We start from the raw sequence: 23,268 nt of genomic DNA on the forward strand, positions 1-23,268 counted from the left end.
ATAGGCTCATTTACCTTTGCAACACTCAGAATGTTTCTAGAATGATCTATTCACTTTTGTGAATGTATAAATAATACCATTGGCTAACATATATGGAGTACTTACTATGTAATAAAATTTACATGTATTAACTCATTTCATTCTTAAGTCTCATTGACAAACTAGAGTTAGTTTCAGGAAGAAAAAGAAGATGGTAGTGGTGATGGAGTTGGAAATGGCAGATTTGAGGATGGGAGTTGAGGTCTGGAAACCACTAAGGCTCAAGGTGGGAAGAAATAAGGAGGAAATGAAATTAGTTTTCAAATTCAAGCAACACTGTCATGCAAAAAAGTGAGGTTTATTTATGAAATTCTACATGCTAGAAATAAGTTTAATGAGTCAGTGACTGAGTTTCAGATGTGGGCTAATAAAGCTAAGTTACTTATGAGTTAAAATTATTCAAAAATAGTATGTATCTCCTCGAGGGATATTGAAGGCTCATAATCCAGAAAGCCTTTAAACACCTTCTGAATGATTTCACCTGTAAGAGATATTGATGGGATCCCTGTTCTGGGTGAGAAGTGACCAAGAAGAATTCCCTTCAAGTCTGAGATTCTATGACTGTTAAATTAGTCTGGGGATAAAGGACCGTTGGGCAGGTGTCTGCAGTCAGAGTGAGGCAAAACTGCCATTGGCACCTACAGTTTTGCTGCCTTTAGTCAGGTCCTTAGACACCACAAGGAGGCAGACATGTATATCCTTGGCAGCTCCTACAAAGCCAGCCCTTCCCAGGCACCCTTCCCTCCTGCTTCCCTCTAATGTTTGTATGTCCCTTCTGATAACAGCTTGTTACAGAAATGCCCCATGAGTCCAGTGAATCTCACTTCTACTTCAGCCTCTTTTTAACAGTCAATTTAGTCAGTTTTATTGTTATTAAACCATAAGAGACAAAGGTATAACGGTTAAACATACATATCTCTGGACACAGAACCAACCAAGCCCATAGGACAGGGGTTAAAAATTTGACACCTTATTTTTAACAACTCATCAACCCCTTCCTTTTTTATTCCTGATATTGAAAGTCATATAGCATGTTTAAGCATTTAAGAAGCTTAATAGATTATAGCTCTGAGATTCCATGGGGCAGCAGAATGTCAGCCTGGAGGTGAGAGGAACTGAAGTACACCCCTGGCCACGCTTCCAAATCAATGGCCATTAGAAAGAAAAGACTCCAGGTTAGGTGGGAGGGGAAAACCCAATAAGAAAAGAGGATCAAAGAGGATAAAAAGTGCAAAAAGATCCGACGGGGGCTCCAAAATCAGGAAGAAGGACATGAAAATAAAGAAGGGAACCGTTCCTTTCACAGGAAGAAATGTAATCAAAGGTTAGTTAAAAAGAAAATGAAAGACAGGTGAGCCTCAAGAGAGCAATGTTAGACCCAGGCAGAAGATAGAAGTCCAAAGGTGATAAATTGCACTGACTGGCATCTCGAACTTAACATCTTTCTTGAGATTGTTTCAGCTGTGGTTTAGATAGTTGTTCGCTGGGTGGCTGGAGACTGGTTTCAATGCATTTGGGAAACCAAATCCACTTTCTTCAGATGGGTACGCTTAGATCGTATAGAACCAATAAACACCTCTTAGCATGAATAAACTCCTCTCGGCAAGAACAAAATGGAGCTACACGTGAACATTAGTTTGGCTTTATCTTTTGAAATGGCAGGTTTCTGGACATGAAAACAGGCAAACTTTCTTCATTAAAAACAAAATTGTTTTTCCAACACCATGAGGCTGAATTCTACTGAATATAAAAAGCTTATGGAGGATGTCAACAAATTTCCCTGTTTTTGAGACGGAGGCACTAGGCATAGATGTCAGTGAGAGAAGAGGGGGCATACATTTCTCCCACTGACATGCATGACTCAAGAAGTTGCAGCTTGTGTTTGTTCTTTGAAGGTGGACACACATGCAGAATGCCAGAGAGGAGAAACAGTTGGAAGTTTGGGGGACTTATGTGGAACCTTACCAACGGGATGATTGCTCCCCTTAAAAATAACTTTTCTCAATGGAAATCTCAGTACAAAACAGGAAATCAACTTATGACATTGGCAAGAGGACTTACCTTCTTAGAAGGCATGATCCCAAACATGGGTAACATTAAACTAGGCAGCAAAGCTGTTACCGACAGAGGCAATGCTTCTGTGAGCCAAAATGTGGCGACCACAAAGAGTGTGTAGGCACATTCTGCTTCCTGGTAAGAACAAATGCAAAGCAAAAGATGATATCATGAGGCTGGAGAAGTCAACATTCAAACACAAACATGTTTGCTTAATAGAGCCATGTCACAGAGAACGTAGGAAGATCCGAAGACCTCTGCATCTTTGAGTTGCCCTCAAATACTCATTTCTTAGAAGTTCTAAGAAGCGAAATTTAATAAACATAAAAAACGAAAGACAGAAAAAAATCCCCATTCATTACATTTATTTCACATTTCCCTCAAAATAGATAACATCATCTAGTCCATTTTCTTGCTCATATTAATGTGTATAGATGTTTGTACTCACCTTCCTTTGGCCTATAAAATGCACTCCCCCATACTTCCAGAGTACAGAAATAGCCGTTACAGCCTTTCCCCTGGGGGCAGGACACCTGCCTTTTGACTCATTCCTTGGTGCCTGGTTGAGTGGGTCCCAAGCACTCCTGCCTTCCTCTCCTTCTAACTAAAAGGGGAAAACCAACCTAGGAGAAACCTTTGCCATACTGAGTCTCAGAGAAAAGACATGACAAGTTGTGTGGCAGGGAAGAGCCTGAATGCTACTCTTAATAGAATCTGTTGCTTTGCTTAGTATAAAACTGTAGGTTCATGTTTTAGGGCATTGTTAAGAGATGGTCAAAATTTATCATTATATTTAACTTATGTAGATAACTTTGGTATGAAATCACCTGGAATGTTCTAAGTCTTTAGTAAAGGTTAGCAGCTATCAAATGGTGCTGTTTTGTTCTCACAGTGCTTACTCTCTGCAAATTCAGAGTTGCATTTGAAAAATTTACAAAAACTGCTGTTTAGGTTGAATGAAGTTATTTATGTAAGCTTTTATTTTTGTCTAGCACTACTGCTGTCTGATTCACCTGCCTCAGGGTGAGTCCTTGGGGCTTGGGATTTACTTGACCAGCATCCCTACACTTCCAGTGTGTTTCTAAGATATCCTTAATAAGCCAGGATTAGGCAATACCTTTATTGTGTTATCTATTTAAAGGAGAAAGAATGAAAGTGTTTTGATGTTGACAGTTTCATACAGAGTCTGCTTCTACCATCTTGATAAACAATAAAACAACAAAACAAGGTTGAGCCTTGAATGGATCTTCCTAAACAGCTCTAGAGAGAATTGTGAATACTAGCTTAAATTAAAATGCCAGCATGGAACAAAGGTTGTGCATTTTCTCTTAATGAGAACACATGGATAGCCTGAAAGTTCCTCTTACGACTTTGTGTTTTCCATCATGCTTGTAAGAACCCAGGTTGCAGAGACAAAATAGATCACTTTTAATCTTGCTCTCTTGTTACAACTAGCCACTATCTTGATCCTATTTATTCCCCAGTCATTATATCTCTCAAATCTGCCCCTCCACCCACTTCCTCCACTGCAAGCAAGACTATTCCAATATCAGGTCACTTTCCAAGAATCCAGTTTGCATTTGGCATTCCCTTACATAAAGCCAGATTACAGGTCTAGCCACCCTGACAACTATCTGGAGCACCAATCTATAAGGGTCTGCTAAAACATCAAAAAATAAATAGAATACATGGTGCTAGCTGGTTCTGTTCACCATTTACACCCCCTGCCTTAAGTGTTGACATCCATGTCAACATGGGCCTTTGGGTGGAGAGTCATAGTCCACTAAGATGGCACAACTTTGGTGACAGAATAAAGAGCAAAATTTCAAGAATCACATTATTACCTGGCCCAGACTACTTCCATATTTTAAGCGGCTCAGCCCCGACTGAAATCAACCAAAAGTCAGTGACTTTTAGTTGCTTATTGAAAACAATTGAAGAATCCTCATTTTGCATTCAAACCCACCTTGACTTTGACTATAATGTCTTATCGCAACACCTCCTGACATCAATTTTCTATATCCAAAGAATCTTCTTTACACACTTCCTTGATATTTGCGTTCTGATCCTTTCTCCTCATAATGCATCCCTTTCTCTGAACTCTAATTCATAGTATTCAGTGAGTTGATATACCAACAAGCCCCCAGATCCTTTATGTGCTAGTTTCTACCTGTCTGTGCTCACATTCTAGACCCTTAGACCGCGTTTGATCATTTGGATGAAGCAGTCGCAAGCTGATGGCCAAGTCTAGCAAGGCAATTCTATATATTTGATTCACAGTGTTATAAGTCTATATGCTTAATTTGAGTCAGGATTTACAAATCAGCAGATTTAATGTTAAAAAATAAGCCGGGCGCGGTGGCTCACGCCTGTAATCCCAGCACTTTGGGAGGCTGAGGCGGGTGGATCACGAGGTCAGGAGATCGAGACCACGGTGAAACCCCGTCTCTACTAAAAATACAAAAAAATTAGCCGGGCGTGGTGGCGGGCACCTGTAGTCCCAGCTACTCGGAGAGGCTGAGGCAGGAGAATGGCGTGAACCCGGGAGGCGGAGCTTGCAGTGAGCCGAGATTGCGCCACTGCACTCCAGCCTGGGTGACAGAGCAAGACTCCGTCTCAAAAAAATAAATAAATAAATAAATAAAGTCTGAATTCCTGCCTTCTCTTTACAAACTGAGATATTTGGTAACATTGGGATCATATTCTTCCATGGCAACAGTTCTCCAGGGTCACCTTTAGAGATTGACTTGTATTTCTTCAGTTCTATACAGTACTACTACATTATTTCACTCATTCTCTTACCTCCTCAGCTTTTGTCAGCATTTTAGTAAAATATCTGGTAGGAAAAAGGTTGCCTATTTGCTCTGCCTTTCAAATATTGCTTTGTCATTCAAGAATCAACACTTAGATTGTGCATTTGGACTTCTCCCCTCTCTGCCCCTCTGCCTGGTCCATGAGCCAGCAGCGTCAGCATAATCTGGGCACTTGTGAGAAATGTAGGACATCAAGCCCTTCCCCAGACACACTGAATCAATCAGCATTTTCAAGCTCACAAGGTGATTCTTATCTAGGTTAAAGTTTGAGAAGCACAGGGCTACACCCTTTTCCAGACCTCTTTCATCTTTGAATCTGGTTCCAGAAACTTGCTTCCAAGTAGTTTCCTTTTGCCTAAGCTGAATCCCTGGATTTATAACCCATTTGGAAAACTTGTCTACCTTTTGATTTGCAGTCAAATTTATGTCTCATCATGGAGTTTACCCTGAACACATATGTGCATTTTGTATTTTTTCATAGGAGTCCCAGTGGATTATAATTGCAGCTAGCTAAAGCACCATATCTGCACTGTCTTTGATAGCTGCCTTCCCAGAATTTGTGGAAATTGCCCCCTTTTTTCACATCTGAAGAAAACCATAGATCTGGAAAAGGGGGAAGACAGAGTTATTCCCCTCTGAATGCTCTTTTTTTTAATCGTTATTTTTTAATTGACATGTAAAATTGTTTGTACTGTATTTATCATGTACAACATGATGTTTTGAAGTATCTATGCATAGTGGAATGACTAAGTCTAGCTAATTAATACGTGCATTACCTCACATCATTATTATCTTTGTGCTGAGAACACTTTATATCCACTCTTTTTAGCATTTTTCAAGAGTACAGAACGTTATTAACTACAGTCACCATGTTGTACAATAAATCTCCCAAGCTTATTCCTTCTATCTTTTGACTAACATCTCCTTAACCCCGACACCTGATCTCCCCAGACCCTGGAAACCACAAGTTCACTCTCCACTTCTATGAGATCAACTTTTTTAGATTCCACATGAGTGAGATCACATGCTATTTGTCTTCCTGTCCCTGGCTTATTTCGTTTAACATATATCCTTCAGGTTCATACACGTCGCAACAAAGGACCGGATTTTCTTCATTTTATGGCTGAATAGTATTTCATTCTCTCTCTCTCTCTCTCTCTCTCTGTCTCTCTCCATGTGTGTGTTTGTGTGCATGTGCATGTGTGTGTGTGTGTATACATATCATATTTTCTTTATCCATTCATCTGTTGATGAACACTTGGGTTGATTCTATATCTTGGCTATTGCGACTAGTGCAGCAATAAACATGGGAGTGCAGATACCTCCTCAACATACTGATTTCATTTCCTTTGGATATGTATCCAGTAATGACATTGCTGGATCATACAGTAGTTCTATTTTTAATTTTTTGAGGGAATGCTGTGTTGTTTTTCATAATGGCTGTACTAAGTTATATTTCTGCAAACAGTGTTCACATCCTGACCAACACTTGTTGTAATAGCCATTCTAACAAGGGTGAGATAATATCTCACTGTGGTTTTAGTTTGTATTTTCCAGAAAAGTGATGTCAAGCGTTTTTTCATGTACCTGTTGGCCATATGTATGCCTTCTTTTGAAAAGTCTATTCAAAATTTTTTGCTCATTTTTCAATTGGGTTATTTGTTTTCTTGCTATTGAGTTGTTTGAATTCCTTATATATTTTTGATATTAATCTCTTATCAGATGAATAGTTTGCAAATATTTTATCCTATTCTATAGGTTGTCTTTTCACTCTTGATTTTGTTTGCAGTGAAGAAGTTTTATTAGTGTAATGTAATCCCATTTGTCTATTTTTGCTTTTGTTCCCCGTGCTTTTGAGGTCATATCCAAAAAAATCATTGTCTAGGCCAATGTCATGGAGCTATTCCCCTGTTTTGTATTCCAGTAGTTTCATAGTTTTTGGTCTTACATTTAATTATTTAATTCATTTTGAGTTGATTTCTGCATATAGTGAGAGATATGGGTCTGATTTCATTCTTCTGCATGTGGATATTTAGTTTCACTGACACCATTTATTGAGGAGATTCTCCTTTTCCCATTATGTGTTCTTGGCACCTTTGCTGAAAATCAGTTGGCTGTAAATGTACAGATTTATTTCTGGCTTCTCTATGGTTTAATTGGTCCACATGTCTGTTTTTATGCCACTGCCATGCTGTTTTGGTTCCTATAGCTTTGTAGTTTATTTTGAAATCAGGTAGTGTGATGCCCCCCAGCTTTGTTATTTTTGTCCAAGATTGATTTAACTATTTGGGGTCTTTTGTTTCAATACAAATTTTAGGATTTTTTGAGTACTCTTTAATGGGTAGGATAGCCATCTGCCCCAATTTTCTCAGGACAGTGTTATTGTAAAGTTTCCTTTCTCATTAGTATTTCCTTTCATTTTCAAAAGTGTCCCTCTTTGGCTGATAAATTAAACAAGCATCCTATTGATGGGTTCATCCCAGAAATGCTTCCTTCCTCTAATTCCTTTTCTCTATTGTGTGATTTTTCTTGGTCATGCTTGGGGTTGTGAAAGAATGCAGGACAGCATTATTTCCCTTCGAAGTCCTTAGGCATTAAATAGCAGAAGGTTAATTCAAACACAACACCAAGTATTTTCTTTTAAAACCATCCTATTAAAGTATATAGGGTTATTTGTTTACTTTAAAATCAAAGATCTGTGAATAATCTTGGTAAGAAGAAGAAAAGTACAAGAGATAGAAAAACAAAACAACCATTTTCTTCTTTTGTGTTATTCACATCTATTCACACACACACAAAGAATATGAGGGTGAGTAATTTTTGGTGGACAAGTTCTTCTGATGAAGAAGAAAACTACTCAGCAGTTGTGGAACTGTGTTGCAACTAAAAAGAGATCCTACATATTTGATTTTCGGACTGGCTTTGAAGTAGAACACAAAGTAGCTTCATTTTGTCACTAGAAATTCATAGAGTGACCAATTGTTTCAAGCTATATTATCTTTGTCTCCTGTAAATTTCTTCCAAATTTGTCTCTTTCCTCTTTTTCTTCACCTTCTTAACAGTCTTCCTACTCCTAAGAAACAAAACCACCACAAGTTGTTTACCACCATCACACACAATCACTACTACTACTATCTCCTCAAGAGAACAATGGTAAAACAGCAATAAAAGAAGACCGGTTGTCAATTAAGAGTATGAGTGAATCCTTCCTCCCCCACAACCTACCCCCCAAGTCTGCTGGAAGTTGCTGAGACATCTGATATCTTTATTAAAACTTACTCTGCAACCATAACAAGTAAACGTTTTAATCACATTTTGTTCTGAAGTATTTTAGTATTATGAATTCTTAAGCTGAATGATAGCAACAAAAATAATGTGTACTTTTATCTTATTTATTTATCATGAAGGACATACTGTAATGATTTACAGTTATGACTACCACTGACCTTACAATATTTTTTTTAAAAAGTCATGATTCCTTCTCAAAATAAAGAAAGAGAAAAGAGGGAAAAAAAAAGTCCAGAAGACTTCCTCAAAAATACTACTTTTCTACTTAAAAATCTCTGTACTTCTTATCACTCCCAAAAGTTACATCAAGAAGTACAGCAAACAAGTCACACCTAGCCTGACAGAGGCAGTTGTAGAAACCAGGTGGAATTCCATTAGATCATGTGAAATGTCATGTCGCTTAACCCTGGATACCTGCTCTGTGTGTATACACTGCACCTCTTTGGCTCATTCATAGCAGCTCTGTCTTTCCTATTATAAGATTTCCTCACACTACCAGAGACATGAAGTTATTATAGTAAGGGAAGTTCCTGGTCCCTTACATTAAAAAATATATGTATTAGAAGCTTTTTAGCAGTGTATTCTTTAAAAGCATTTTCAAAATTATAAAATATTTAGAACATAGTAAAAATATACAACAAACATATTTGTACACCTTATCATATTTAACAAATATTGACACTTTGCCACATTTGCTTAAATTATTTTTAAACAAATAAAACATTCCATATTCAGTTAAAGACTGATGTTAAAGTTAAAGACCACTCCCTCATTTCCTTCTCCTCCACCATTCCCAAAGTTAACTACTGTCTAGAATGTGGTTTGTATCCTTTCCATTCATGTTTTTATGATTATACTACATGCAGACATTAATACATTAATAACACGTGGTTTTAAAATTAAATAAGGTTTACTCTATATGTCACTTTGCAACTTGCTTTTTTCACTCAATATTTTATGTACTTCAGATACATTCATGTTGATACATGTAGATTTATTGTTACTTCATTTTAATGGATATAGTATTCCTTTTTACGAATATTTTACCATTTATTTGTCTGTTTTTCTACTGATGTCTGTTTGGATTTTTTCCCCAATTTTTTACTATTATAAGGCTGTGGACATCTTTGTACCTATCTCCACATGCATGTCTATGGAAAATAGATTTTCTTAGCTAGTGGAGAAAACTAGCATCAGAACTTCAAACGGGAAGGAGTCCATTTGAACTTTACTAGATATTGCCCATTTGCTATCTGACATGGTTTAGGCTTTTTGTCCCCACCCGAATCTCATCTTGAATTGTAATCTCCATGATACCCAGGTGTCAAGGGAGAAACCAGGTGGAGGTAATTGAATCATGGGTGCAGTTTCCCCCATGCTGTCCTCATAATAGTGAGTGAGTTCTCATGAGATCTGATGGTTTTATAAGGGGCTCTTCCCCCTTAATTTGGCACTTCTCCTTGCTGCTGCCTTGTGAAGAAGTTGCCTCACTTTCCCTTCCACCATTATTGTAAGTTTTCTGAGGCCTCCCAGTCATGCTGAGTCAATTAAACCTCATTCCTTTATAAATTACCCAGTCTCAAGCAGTTCTTTATAGCAGTATGAAAATTGACTAAGAAGCTATCCGAGATGGTCATACTAGTTTATATTAACACCTACAATGTTCAGAAGTTCCATTTCACCATCCTTGGTATATTGGATTAATTTATTCATTTGACAATCTGATGGCAAGAAAAATTCCTCTTATTTAATTTCCATGTTCTTGAATACCAGTGAAGTATTTTCACAGTTATGGAACATAATTGTTTCTCTTCTGTAAATTATGTATTTATAGTTCTTTTTCATTTTTCTGTCAGGTTATTTTTTCTTTTATCTCATGGATTTGTGGAGTTATTTTTAGATTCTTAATATTATTTCTCTATAAACTATGTATTTGTAAACATTTTTCTTAGTCTCTGGCTTGTCTGAGAAATTAGCTTTATTGTATTTTTAATTGACAGGAGGATTTTAATTTTAATGCAGTGATTTTAAACTCTTTTCTGTTGTTTCATGTTTTTACCATATTTTATAAGAAAATCTTTCTACATTATATATTTCCATATTTTTTCTAAGATTAAAATTTTTTCAAGTGTAGAGCTTTAATATTTTTGTATAGGAATCTAACACATTTTTTTTTCTCAAAATGAATAGCCAAAGTGCCATGCTTTTTAAATTGAATGAGCTCATTTTTGCCTAGTAATTCATGTTGCTACATATTTTCTGTGCTGGAGTTCTCAAATGCAGACACATAAGCTCCTGGTCTCTTTATTTTGTCCTCTCCCTCTCCCACTGCTGCCTTCTAAAAATAAGTTCTTACAGAATTATGCTCTTTTAACATTTCTAACTTTTCAATAAGGTTTGCAATCTGTATGACAACTCCTTCATCTTATATGTTTTTCAAATTGCCTTAATAGTGTTAGATTTTCATTCTTTCTTCTGGATTTTTTTTTTTTTTTGAGACGGAGTCTTGCTCCCTCACCCAGGCTGGAGTGCAGTGGCACGATCTCGGCTCGCTGCAAGCTCCGCCTCCCGGGTTCACGCCATTCTCCTGCCTCAGCCTCTCCAAGTAGCTGGGACTACAGGCACCTGCCACCACGCCCGGCTAATTTTTTTGTATTTTTAGTAGAGACGGGGTTTCACCGTGGTCTCAATCTCCTGACCTCGTGATCCGCCCGTCTTGGCCTCCCAAAGTGCTGGGATTACAAGCGTGAGCCACCGCGCCTGGCCCTTTCTTTTGAATTTTAAAATTACTATCTCAAGTTGTAAAAATTTTGTTCAGATTTTCATTCAAATTACACAGAATCTATGAAGTAAGATACAGCTTTAAGTATTTTTATCTATGAACTTCTCTATTGTTTTAGGTGTCTATTAAATTTCTTCTATATTTTGTGGATTTCTCCAGAAAGGTCTATTATATATTTATTAGATGTTTTCATTATTGTTGAAATGAAAAATTTATCTACTTATAATCTTTTTGGAGATTTTTTTCTTCTCTATTTGGAAGCTTTAAAAAATTCACCTTATTTTTAATCTGAAGTCTCATTCATGATGTGCCTAAATATGGACTAATATCTAATTAAGTTGTTTGTACTTACAAATGCATTTGAGAGCTCATCTTTTTAAAAAAATTCTGGAGAATTCAGTAATTATTACTTTGAATATGACTTCTTTTCTAGTCTTTCATTTTCAGTAATGTCTTTTATACATATGTTGGGGCTCTGAATTCATTCTCCAAATGATTCTTTTACTTAAAAATATCCTTTTATATCCTATCTGATATTTTAGGTAAATTCCTAATATTCTTTCTCATTTCACTGAATATATCTTCAAGGATACTCAGTTTAAAGTTTATTTCATCTTGTAGTATACTATAAGAGACATACCCTGGTTAGAAGATTAATGATAGCCATAAGGCTTATTCAGGCATCTTGCTGATACTACATGTCACTTAGCAGTATGTCACATAGTAGGGTTGACACTAAGTGTCACTTAGCAATGTGATGCAAACTGGTTTGGGGATTTCCAACCTTGGCCTGGGGATTTCCAGGAGACAAGGCTACCTCGGATGCAACTTTCATAAACAAAAAAGGCTTACTCTTTCAAGAATTGTTTAAACTCCCTTTATGAGAGAAATGCCTAGTAACTCACCTGGGCTGAGTACAAGCATAAGTAAGGGGGAAGGGCCCTTTAAATTCTGAGACTGGTCACTGGACAGAGGCCCTCCTGGTCAGTCAGTCATCTGACTGCATCTGGCCCATGCCACTGGCCTGCTCTTCATCTTCGCCTTGGAAAAGTCAGAATAAGTTGTTGAGCATTAGAATAAGCTGTCTAAGACTCATATTTGACATTAACCAAATGAAAAAGGAGAAGCTGTTGAGAATAAGCTGTTGAGCATTAGAGTGTCTAAGACTCATCTTTGACATGAATCAAATGAAAAAGGAGAAGTTGTCCCTGGGGAAGCTGGTTAACTAGGACCACCCAGGAGCCTCAAACATGACACATCTATTGAGGGTTTTGTTTGTTTTTTTAATCTCAGTGACAAGATTCCAGGATATCTAACTAGTTTTATTTTATACTCTCCTGCTCTTGCTTTATATTTTGAAAAATAATTTGTTTCTCTTTTTTTGGGTTTTTCCTTTCCTAACTTGTTGATTTCCCCTATTATTTTCATTTCTTCTGAGCGGATTTTGTTAGTCTTTCTCTAGTGTCTTATTGTATTTTGAAATTTTATTTTCAATTTATTCTGAGTGGTAGCTTTATTCTTGTGTTTTCTTTTTCTGCACTCCTTGTTTCTCATCTAGCACTTTTACAGTTGCTTCTAGCCAGTTCCTAGTTCCTGGTTCAGATGGGTCTTATCGTGACACCCTAGAGTTCTTTTCTTGCCAGCGTAACATGGATCCAGTCATCTAGCTGAGTTCGGTAGTATGGGTGAGGTCTCGGCTGGGAAGCTGGGCAGTGTTTGCTTCCTTGAGCCACCACAGCCAGTGATCAATCCAGCTCTTTCTGTCTTTCATAGGTTTGACAAAACCATTTTCCAGCCCTTAGTTTCTGGCATTTAACCTAACTCTGGCCCCTGAATGGCATGGGCGTGTTTTCAACCACAGGTTTCCACCTTCATGCCACTTGTTTGCTTTTCTGTCTCATTCTGATCTACAGAGATCTTTATTTGCTTTGTGTCTCCAGTGGAGAAAGAGCTTGTGAAAGGAGGATCCTAATTGTCTAAAACCTCATCTAGACTGTTGATCATAGACTTTATATATAGAAAAACTTATTTAAGATGTGAAAATATTTGCCAGATAGACAAAAAATCTGTTTTCTGACTTATGACTATAGGATGGGCAAGTAATACTCATGAATGCTTATCATGTGCCAGATACAACACTTGGCACTCCACATGACATTTTATTTAACCCTCACCAAGATTCTTTGGGGTAGATATTGTAATTCCATGCTGAACTAAGTTTCAACGATCACATTGCTAGCATGTAGTAGAGTTGAGATTTGTCCACGTATAAACTCTATCATAGTATATATTTTTAAAATTTACTACCCTGTTCCCAACATTTAAAGCAGTACTTGGCATACAGTATACAGTCAGTAATATATTTGAGTGAGTAAGGTTCTTCTTTCTGTTCTTTCTAATATTGTTTGTATTTATATATCTTATAAAACACTAAATCTTTATCTTAGGCATAAGTTTCCTTGGCATAGAAACGTCTTTCTCTTTGCCTTGTTCCTTTTTCTCTGTTCTCTCCTCCTTGCCTGGAACTGGATATTTTGACTCCTGCCCCAGTGGGCAAATGCGTTTACAATTTTCCTGCAGCCCTCATCTCTCTTGCCAACAAACAGAATTGGAACTAAAATGTCCACCTGCATAGGTGAATTCCTCCATCACAGACATTCCCACTTACCCAGCCCCCAATTAACAATATCATAGTCATATCTTGTCTTAACCACCTCAAGTGCACAGCTAGGGCACTTGCTGAAGGGGTGAAAAAGGGAAAGAAAGCTATGACTAGGCAATTTGGATAATGACTTTTTCCTCCTCACAAAGTTTTGACTGTCAAGTTATCTTAGAAAATGTGGCTGATTATATTTAAAAATCACCTTGGTTCTCTTCTAAATTATAGCCCCACATGGAATTAGAATATAAGTTTGGCTTTAAAATATAGTTTTTTCATCTCTTCTCCTTTTTTAAATGACATACTGACTGATATTAGGGAGTAATTTGGCTGATGAATTAGTACGTATGTGGGTACGATCTCTTCTCAGCACAGCGTGAGAAAAGCAGAGCCAATCACAGACCTCAATCACTACAATTGATTTTCTAAAGAGAACACAAAGCAATTAAAAAAGGAGAAAAGTCATGCATTCTAAATCTCTGTGCTACAAGAAAAACACCATTATTATTTGACAGAGCCTCTGAAGGGCTTTGTATGGTTCTTCGTATTCCTACCCCTACTGCAGCAGTGATTTCTTAAGACTCAATTTATATTAATTGCAAAATTTAAAGTGCTTTAAAATATCCTCATTTTGGAAGATAGAGAGTAAAAATAAGCTCAACTACAAAGTCAAGGAGAAATAACTAGCTGTTTTTTCTTTTCTTTTTTTTTTAGTTTTTAGCTAAAATGAATAGTAGAGAAAAGCAATTGATGGCCCACTACACCAGTTATTGGGAAATTTTTAGTTACTCCTTTCCACTCAACCTCCACACCTAACCAGCACCTGAGGTGCATTGTTTTCATATGCTGTACACAGTGGAACTGGAAACAGGTACAGAAATAATCAGTTCTCCAACCTGACTATACATTTGGATATGATCAAAATGCAATCCATGAACTACCTGCTCCAGAATCACCTGAGGAGTTTGTTCAATGTGCAGCATCCTACACTTCACATTAAGAGTTTATGATTTTACACAAGTATCTCAGGTGAATCTGGGGAAGCTTATCCATGGACAACATTTGGAACTTTTTAAAAAGAGCCTTGCTCATTTTATAAATAAAAAAAATCAGCCAAGGGTAGCATGTCTGAGTCACTTGGGGAATGTTTCAGAATATGCTATGTTAATCAGGACAGGATAAGCTATGCTGTGGCAAAAGTTCCAAAATCTCAGCAGTCTAAAACAACCAATTTTTTCTTACTCATACTATTTGTCCATCATGGGTAGAGGTTACTACGTGATCCAGGCTGAGAGAGGCATCACCTCAACATGTGCTTTCGTGACTGCAAATGCAGGAACAATGACGTAAGGCAATCTGAGCACAGCTTTTAAAGACCTGATATAAATATCATTAAATAAGCAATGACATCATGGGCTTGGAAGTCAGACAGATTTGTATTTAAATCTTCTTGCTCCCTTTGTGGACTGTGTGACTTTGAGCACATTTCTTGACCTCTCTGAGTTCCTGTTCTTCTGTAAAATTGGGATGATATAGACTATTTCTAGTTGTCGCTATGAGGCTCACAGTGGGCATTCACATTATTATTGTTGCCAAACAAGGTATAAAACATATTATGGGAGGAAGAAAGAGCTTTGTGGAAGGGACAGCCTCTGATTACACCTACATTCTTCTTGTTCTGTCCTTTCATCATTATTTTCACTCTATTGAAGTTCCTTCCTTTCATCAACCTCTTTCTCCTGCATTCTCTCCTTCCTACCAGGTCCAAAGCCTTACATCCTTCTGCTATGCAAGATCATCTTTCACTCAACGCGGTTATTAACTATCTACTATGTGACAGGCACTGGGTTTGGTGCTGGAGGAGACAGAAATTTAAACACTGTGCTCCATGTTCTTGAGATATTTACAGTCTGGAGGGAGAGACAAAGATAAAGCAGAATGGAAGACATACTGTAATGGAGGCCAATGTATCCATGATGCAATGAGAGCATCAAGGATGATCCTCTGTTTACATCACAGCCTGAGCCTTCCTTCCCAAGAAGGGCAGGGCAAGAGGAGAGGGCATTCTAGGAGGAGGATATAGCATGTGTGAAGGCAGACAGACAAGAATAATCACAGGCATTCTAGAAATTGCAAATAGTGAAGTATTGTTAAAGAGGAAAATGCAAATGTGGGAGATAGATATTGGGGGCTGTGTGGTGGAGGCTTTTAGGACAAATAAATGAAAAGTCATAAATATCCATCAGCATAACCATCTTTTATTTAGATATTTTTCCATTATAGGCAAAAGGGAACCATTGAAGAATTTTGATTTTTCACAATAGGACTGAGTTGGCATTTAAAAAACAGTACTCTGGCCGGAGACTGTATGGGAAAGTGTGTAAAAAACAAACGGCCTATGAAAGAAAGAGAAAGACAGCTTCGAGGAAAGCAGTGCCAGCAGGAAAGGAAAGAGAGGAGAAGATGAGGTTGAGAGGGGAGATTTAGGAGGATTTAGATTAAGGAGATGCAACACCATATTAGTGATGGGGGCTCGTCTGAGATGACACACAGCTTTCAAGCCTGTGAATGGAGTGAAGGGTAGTGGCATTCTCTGACATAAAGAAAACAGAAGGAGCAGCAGGTTGTGGGCAAGTGGGACTGCATGTGGTTAGGGGAACAGAGGGGCTGGAGGATGATGAATCCTTACTGGTTTATCCACTTTTTAATTACGCCTTCATAGGACAAATGATTTCTTTAAATTATTTGGCATGTGTTTACGTACAGCCTTCTTTTGCCATTAATGGTTGTCATACTATATAATGACTTTCCAGCAATTCTGCAAGCTACATAAAGACAGAAACATCAATTTAAACTTCTGCTTAGATCACACAGTTCATCTGGCATAACCCTTTGGGCTGGGAAAGTCCTTGCAAAATATTTGTGAAATAAAAACATATCATCAAAATTGGATTTTCTGGTTTTGTCGAACTACCACATTGCTATTAGCATTATTTCTATTTTTTTCCTTGTTCTTCATCATTTCTGCACTCTTTGGTGTCCAAAATATTCACTTCCTTGGACTTTATAGCATTTTCTTCTTTATCTTAAATCCCTACAATATTTTTATGCCAACATTTAAAACAGTATCAATTATTTCCATTAATATATTTAATTATTTTATTTGGCTCTTTAAAACTTATTTGTTTTCTTGGAATTTCTTTCCTCCCTCTTCTTTCACTTATAGTCTTTTTAAATTATCTCCCATTCATTTTCATTTTCTTTGACCAACTTCTCAACCTACCACTTCCTCCTTCTAGGGGATACTTCACTTTTTAAAGTTTATATTTCCTTACAATCATTATATTTCTCCCATCTGTTTATTTTATTTTTATATCTAGCACCATAAGTCTCTCATTATGTATCTTTTTTTATTTATTATTTCTATTCTCACTTCGAAAGTCATGATGCTTCAAGTGAATATATCGTGAGTTTCAAAGTTAGAATATAAAATATTTTCTAGAGAAATCCAAAATATTTTCTGAAGAAAGAATTAAAATTTGGTATCGGTTTTACAACCCATCAGCTAAGAAATGCTGCTCAGTACGTGTGTGGTTGTTTCCTTGTCTCCTCATCTTAAAAAGGGGTCCTGATTAATGAGTAAGCTAGATAGAATAGCTATACCTGGAAGAACTGCACTCTACAAATATAATATATTGTTGTTTGATTTTCCCCTCTTCTAACAAATCTGGCCTTCTTTTTGTTTCATGAATAAAACTACAAAGAAAATCCAATAACTGGAAAAATAAGTAAGGAAATAATATTGACTGCTGAAAAGAGTAAAAGTTAACAAAATAGTCAAAAAAGAACAAAGTTGCACATTAAATATTACTGAAACTATGTCAGTATATACTAGGCCAGTTTTACCAAGATTTTAACTGGAAATATTTAAAGAAATTTCTCTCCAAAATGAGAAAAACTCAGTGTGATTATTTCATTCAAATAAAAAGCAATTACACTCCAGACTTGTTTACTGATCATTAACTACTAATTGGGTAAGGACTGAGATTACCATTATGTTTAAGAGACAAAAAGAATTTCTGATGCTCAGTGTAAATCAATAACAAAATGGAATTTCATTAGCAAAGTGAGATTCACACCAATGTATTAGGAATATATTTATTATGACCATGGAAGCTATAAAGACACAGATACTCAGTTGTGATTAACCTAATTGGCTCTAGAGTCAGACAGAAGTTGGTTGGAAAAATCTATGTAGCCAGATTTTTGCAAGCTGCTCACCTGCTTTTGTCTCTATTTCTAATTCGGACCCAAGAATGGAGAAAAGGGGCACCATATCCTGAAAAGCTGACTGACCAGCTTAAAAAATTGGGGCTCTGGGACACTCAGCAAATGACATCCTTATAGCTTCAGTTCTCATAAGCCTATCTTCAGTGGTTAGAATCACTGCAACTTTCTACCTTAATGACATTGCGTACCATAAGGTCAATTGAGGAAATGGTTGAAACAGAACTCTTCCATTTGGCCTGTCTAAAGCATTTTCATGAACAGAAATGCCTGTGTTGTTGATAAATGATTAACAAGCCATGAGACAGTAAGTCTTCAAAAATATACAAAAGACTAAAATGAAATCACTTTTAAAGCATGAATTCTGAGTTCTGACAGGACCCAAGCTCAAATTTACTTTCTAGAGCATGTAGGTGGCCTTTGGTGAGTTACATGTCTCTGAGCATCAGTTCCCTCAAATGTAAAACGAGAAGCACATTTGTACTTGTTTACTGGTTTGTGATGGAGGTTAAATAAAATAATTTGGGGAAAGCAGTTGGCAGAATGCCTGAAACAGAAGAGTACTCTGCAAATCAGTCTATTCTCCTTCCCTGTTAATAGTACATTGAAAAACCAGTTAGGGTCTTTCTTCATTCATGACGCTTTTTTCACTTTAGATGGAATTAAGACATAAGTTAAGGCCAGTCTATTGAACAACTCAATAACCAGTAGGAAAATGAAGGAAAGAAATCAGTCAATAATTCATTGTTTGTTGGCTCTACATCCTGTAGATTATAGTCCCACATGGAATTATTTTTTATAATTGTGGTTTTGAAAGAGAAACTTGGATTTTTGTTTCCATTGAATGTTTTAATTAATCTAATATTGTGTCTTTAGAAGCATAGACTTCTCCAGTTTGGTAACCTAAAAGTTAACAGTAAATTGACTTGCATTTATGTTAAAGTAAACTTCTCCTTAAATTTTATGCCCTCCAAAGGCCTACATTCTTTAAAAAAAAATTTGCTTTCATTGTAAGCAACAGTTAAAATAATAGTCTTTCAGTTTAATTAGCAGTTTATTGAATGATTAAATATATGTTTAAAGTGGCCAAAAAATAAAATCATGTTATTGTACTAGGAATAAATCCTCCATTAACATTAATTGAGTTTTAACAAATGAGTTGATTAGGAGGAAAGGAAAGAGGAACCCAGCGCACCAGATGCAACTTGGTGCCAGACACCTGGTTCCTGCATGGACCTAATGTTCTTTTGTCATAGCACCTTGGAAAAAATAATCAGTGGCTGCATTTCTTAAAAATAATACACTTCCCAGTTAATGAATCATGTACTGAAATGATTGCTTTTGACTTATTTACTCATTTTGTTTTTCAAAGAGTTTATATTCATTTCCCCGAAAATTATGGAGGATAATCAAATTGTCATGCATTTATATGTCAAAAGAGCAGCACAGATGATATGTAGTCATGACCTAAATTTGTCTTGACTAGTTCAATTTCCTACTTTCTCTGCCATAAGTAAGAACCTATGCTGAGACTAACTCAAAAATATTAAAATATAGCAGGGCTCCAGGTATGAACCAGGATATGGTCATGATAGGATTCAGCCAAATCTAGAGGACTCATGGGACCAGGAGAGTTGCGAAGTGAATAATCATAATAATAGATGAAGTTCTTGGCAAGGAGATGGGGTGAGAATTCAGAATAGAGCACTATTTCTGTGCTAGAATTTGTCATCTGATGGGGCTGCCGGAGATTCATATAGGAGACCTCACAAGGAGCCAGGGTGGGAGTGGCAGGGTGGGAGGGAAAGGGTTAGTCACACAGAATTTGAAAAACAAAACCAACAAAGCCCAAAACAGCTGACTAGGACTTTTAGTTATTATTATTATTTACAAATTCTGTAAGAATTTGAGGGCTTAGAAGAAATTTGGACCAAAAGGGGTGGGGAGTTTTTCCCTTCCCTCCATGTAGCTCTGTGAGACCTCAGCACGAGGAGAGACCCAGCCAAGAATGCTGCAGCTGGAAGATTGCACCTGGTGGGAGACAACCCACAGATGCCACAGCAGGGGCCAGTCCCTTCTTCAGCTTTGCAGGTAGAAGAGGGCTTGACAGTGTCCAAAAGGACTTTATTAGCTCACATGAATTCCCTTCAGAGGTCCCAAGATCACTGGCAAAGACTTCTGGCAGAGACTGGAGGGACCACCATATTATAGTTAATATGATTCTATTATAACCCAGACTGGTGTAACCCCGATTAGTACTTGTTAGAGGAGAGCATCAGCAGAGTTCTTGCCCACTAAGAGGAGGGACTGTGCATAATGGAGTGCTGGGAATTGCCCCACCTGTGGAGTCAACACACCCAGGGAGACTGGCACTGCACACTTACTGTGTGCCAGGCACTGCTCCAAATAAGTGTTTGATGAGTGTTTCTTCATTTCATTCTCACTACAAGCCTGCTACTATACACATCTTTCATATGAGAAAACAGAAGCACAAAGACATTAAGTAGCATGTCCGGGTGACACAGTTTGTAAGTGGTAAATCTGGGACCTGAAGCAGAGAATCTGGCTCCAAAGCCTGTCCTCTTACTACCAAGTAATGTTTGTGCCTGGCACAGAGAAGGTAGGTGCTCATTAAATGTTTGCTGATTCAAATCATTTTACCAAGAAATTAAACATGCTTGAGCTTATTGTTCTGGACTTAATGCTCTGACTACTCTTAAAAAGCAAACAGAAAAATGCTTACAAGTACACCACAATGAAATAAAACCTGGAATTATCAGAACACGGTACAACGCTTTGTTAGATTTTCTGATTGACCAAGGGAAATTACTCTATGCTTTTAATGTCTTCTTTTCCCACGAGGAAACTAAATTTCCAGGAAGTTCTGTGACCAAGCCACAGAGCTGAGAAGTAAATCAGTCTGTGCTGGACCTAGGATTTCCCTTGTTCTTCCACCTCTGTCCCCAGCAATTGCTTTGCTGCCTATTCTCAGGGGAAGGGATTGCACTAGCCGTGCATGCTCCCTGGAGAATGACAACTTGAACTGCAAAATCTCAAAGGTTGTGCTTCTTTTGTTCTTCCTCTCATCTAGTTGATAGGCAGAGAACAATTCTGATTGAATATTCTATTTAATTATGTTTAATCATACTAAGAACCAATGTTAATTATTAAAAAGGGAGAAAATGGACAAAACATCAGGTACAACCATCCTGACTTTAGGCATGAAGTGTCAACGTTCATTCAGCTCTGAGCCAGGCAGTTAAACAGCAAACAGTTTTAATAAAGGACAATTAAATAAGTCAGGAAATCTACCAGTCTGTTCTCCAGGTTCACTCACCTTGGTGCGGAGGACGATGGGCAGAGGCAGTAAAACCAACACAGTGAAAACCACGAGGAGAAATCGGCGATAAACCAGAATGTAACTGAAGAATTTCATTGTCCTGAGCAGGTGGCTTCAATAGTGTCCTCCTCCAAATAAAGCAGATGTTAAATAACCAACTTGGATTAATATTTTTCCAGCCCGTCACCTTCACTCACTGCCCTAGACTGACCAACACAAGTTAAAATTAAATCTCATTTTTTATTGTTTTACTATCACAATTAACATGAAGAGATAAGCCCAAGAGTTTTCATGAGAAATCAAAGACCATTTACTCCTCTGGTTTTTCACGGAAAAACTGTTCTTTCCCTGCTTTTTTTGATCATATTCACTGAAATGCAGACTGGACAAGCCTAGGAGAAGGCAAAACCATGAAGCGGGTCGTTTGTTCACAATGAGGCACCTCCAACCCTTTTGATGTCCTCTGACTTCCAGACTCCCTAACTGGAGTAGTTACCACATTGTCATGGTGCCATGAGTGAGTCTCCACAGGCAGCCTCCATAGCCCTTTCTAAGAAAGTATGTTTTTAGTGTGTAAATTGAAACAGCAACTAATAGTTGGAATTTCAGTGTATGACAGTGAAAGGGAAACTTTTTTGTTTAGAGATGGATTTTTAAGGGACTTCTTGGACAATGTATTGCAAGGGCCTTCTACAAAATTTATAGCAAATGTCCCTGTTGTTTAAAAGCAAAATATTGTGTATTTCTTGGACCCTATTGTCTCTTTTGATAGGAAACCAAAATAACCATAAAGTGTTATATAAACCCTCTATTTTAAGACCTTTGAAGGCTTGACTTGATATTGTTGTGCTGATGTAGAATACATAATTATTAGGGAATCTGCATAGAGATGAGTGATTAGGGACATTCAAGTGGTGTGTGGTGTGCGTGTGTGTGTGTGTATGGTGTGTGCACATGAGCACGTGGGAAGACGGAGACTGTTCCAACAGTGATATGGAGGATGTATTTTGACAATCTTCAGGGATAAGGACCCTGGTTTGTTTCACGTTGTGTTGTAAATTGATGATCCAGTAAACCTCAAGTTAGCAATTACTACTTAGCTTTAGATATAAATGAAACACATTCCCAGCCCTAGTAGAATTTATAGTCAATTTCTCTTGACATAGATAGCCTTACTCTTATGTAATCTATAGTTAGCATTTAGGTCTTATTTCTAATTTCATACTAATATAACTCTGCATTCTCTTTCCATCAAGAAAAACAATTCTCTCACCAGTACTCACCATATTAATGTAAATGAGAAAGCATTTTTTTCGTGTAAAAAATTTAAATTCCTAAACATTTATTATGGACAGTTAGGAAAATCAGAATAGTAAACAGAAAAAAAAGTTTCCAAACCAGAAAGTCTTATTATATCTTGAATTTCTTAGATGAAAGGATAATTACAAATGATATTAGTAATAAAATAGTAAGTGATAATAAATAGGTAACAATAGTATATAGTGTTAAAATTAATTTATGAACTGATTTACTCAAACCAGTTGTAGTACTTATTTTTTTCCATTAACACCCTGTACAGTTCTATAGTTCATTGCATGCTTTTTTTTTAAACTACTACTTTTTGAAGAAACCATTTTTGCTCTCAGATTTCCTTCAGCTACCTGGTGAGATGATTTGAGCCTCACTTTTTCATCTTAGAGGATTCTACTTTGTGAGATGACACCAAAAAATGAAAAGGCATTTGTGTGACATTTAAAGGAAATGAGAGCCTATGTGTAGGGAACTGGAACCAGACAGAGGCTAAGGGAAAAGACTTGACATTTGTCAGTCCCTCCTTTCTGTGCCCTATTTTCTCTCTTTGGGTCCTCATTTCTCACCAGAGGAAGGCTCCAGGACCCTATTCTTATGGCCTGGGCTCTATCTAGCTGAATCTGCTGTGGGTGTTTATTATTACAAAACAGCCTCACCTTCTCCTTACCCTCAGCCAACCTCTTATTCCTCGGTG

At 37.2% G+C, this 23,268-nt stretch overlaps 1 protein-coding gene across 1 annotated transcript in view; it reads right to left on the minus strand.

The window, feature by feature from the left end:
• SLC13A1 (solute carrier family 13 member 1) overlaps window positions 1-21,359 on the minus strand; it is a 90,009-nt gene extending 68,650 nt beyond the window's left edge. The window contains exons 1-2 of the mRNA XM_055281422.1: window positions 21,261-21,359; window positions 2,101-2,229 (exon numbers count right to left, since the gene is read on the minus strand). Coding sequence (XP_055137397.1) covers window positions 2,101-2,229; window positions 21,261-21,359 — 228 coding nt within the window. The remainder of the gene's footprint in view (window positions 1-2,100; window positions 2,230-21,260) is intronic.
• Window positions 21,360-23,268: the final 1,909 nt, after the last annotated feature.

This window comes from Symphalangus syndactylus, chromosome 6, assembly GCF_028878055.3.
Source record: "Symphalangus syndactylus isolate Jambi chromosome 6, NHGRI_mSymSyn1-v2.1_pri, whole genome shotgun sequence".
NCBI lineage: Eukaryota > Metazoa > Chordata > Mammalia > Primates > Hylobatidae > Symphalangus > Symphalangus syndactylus.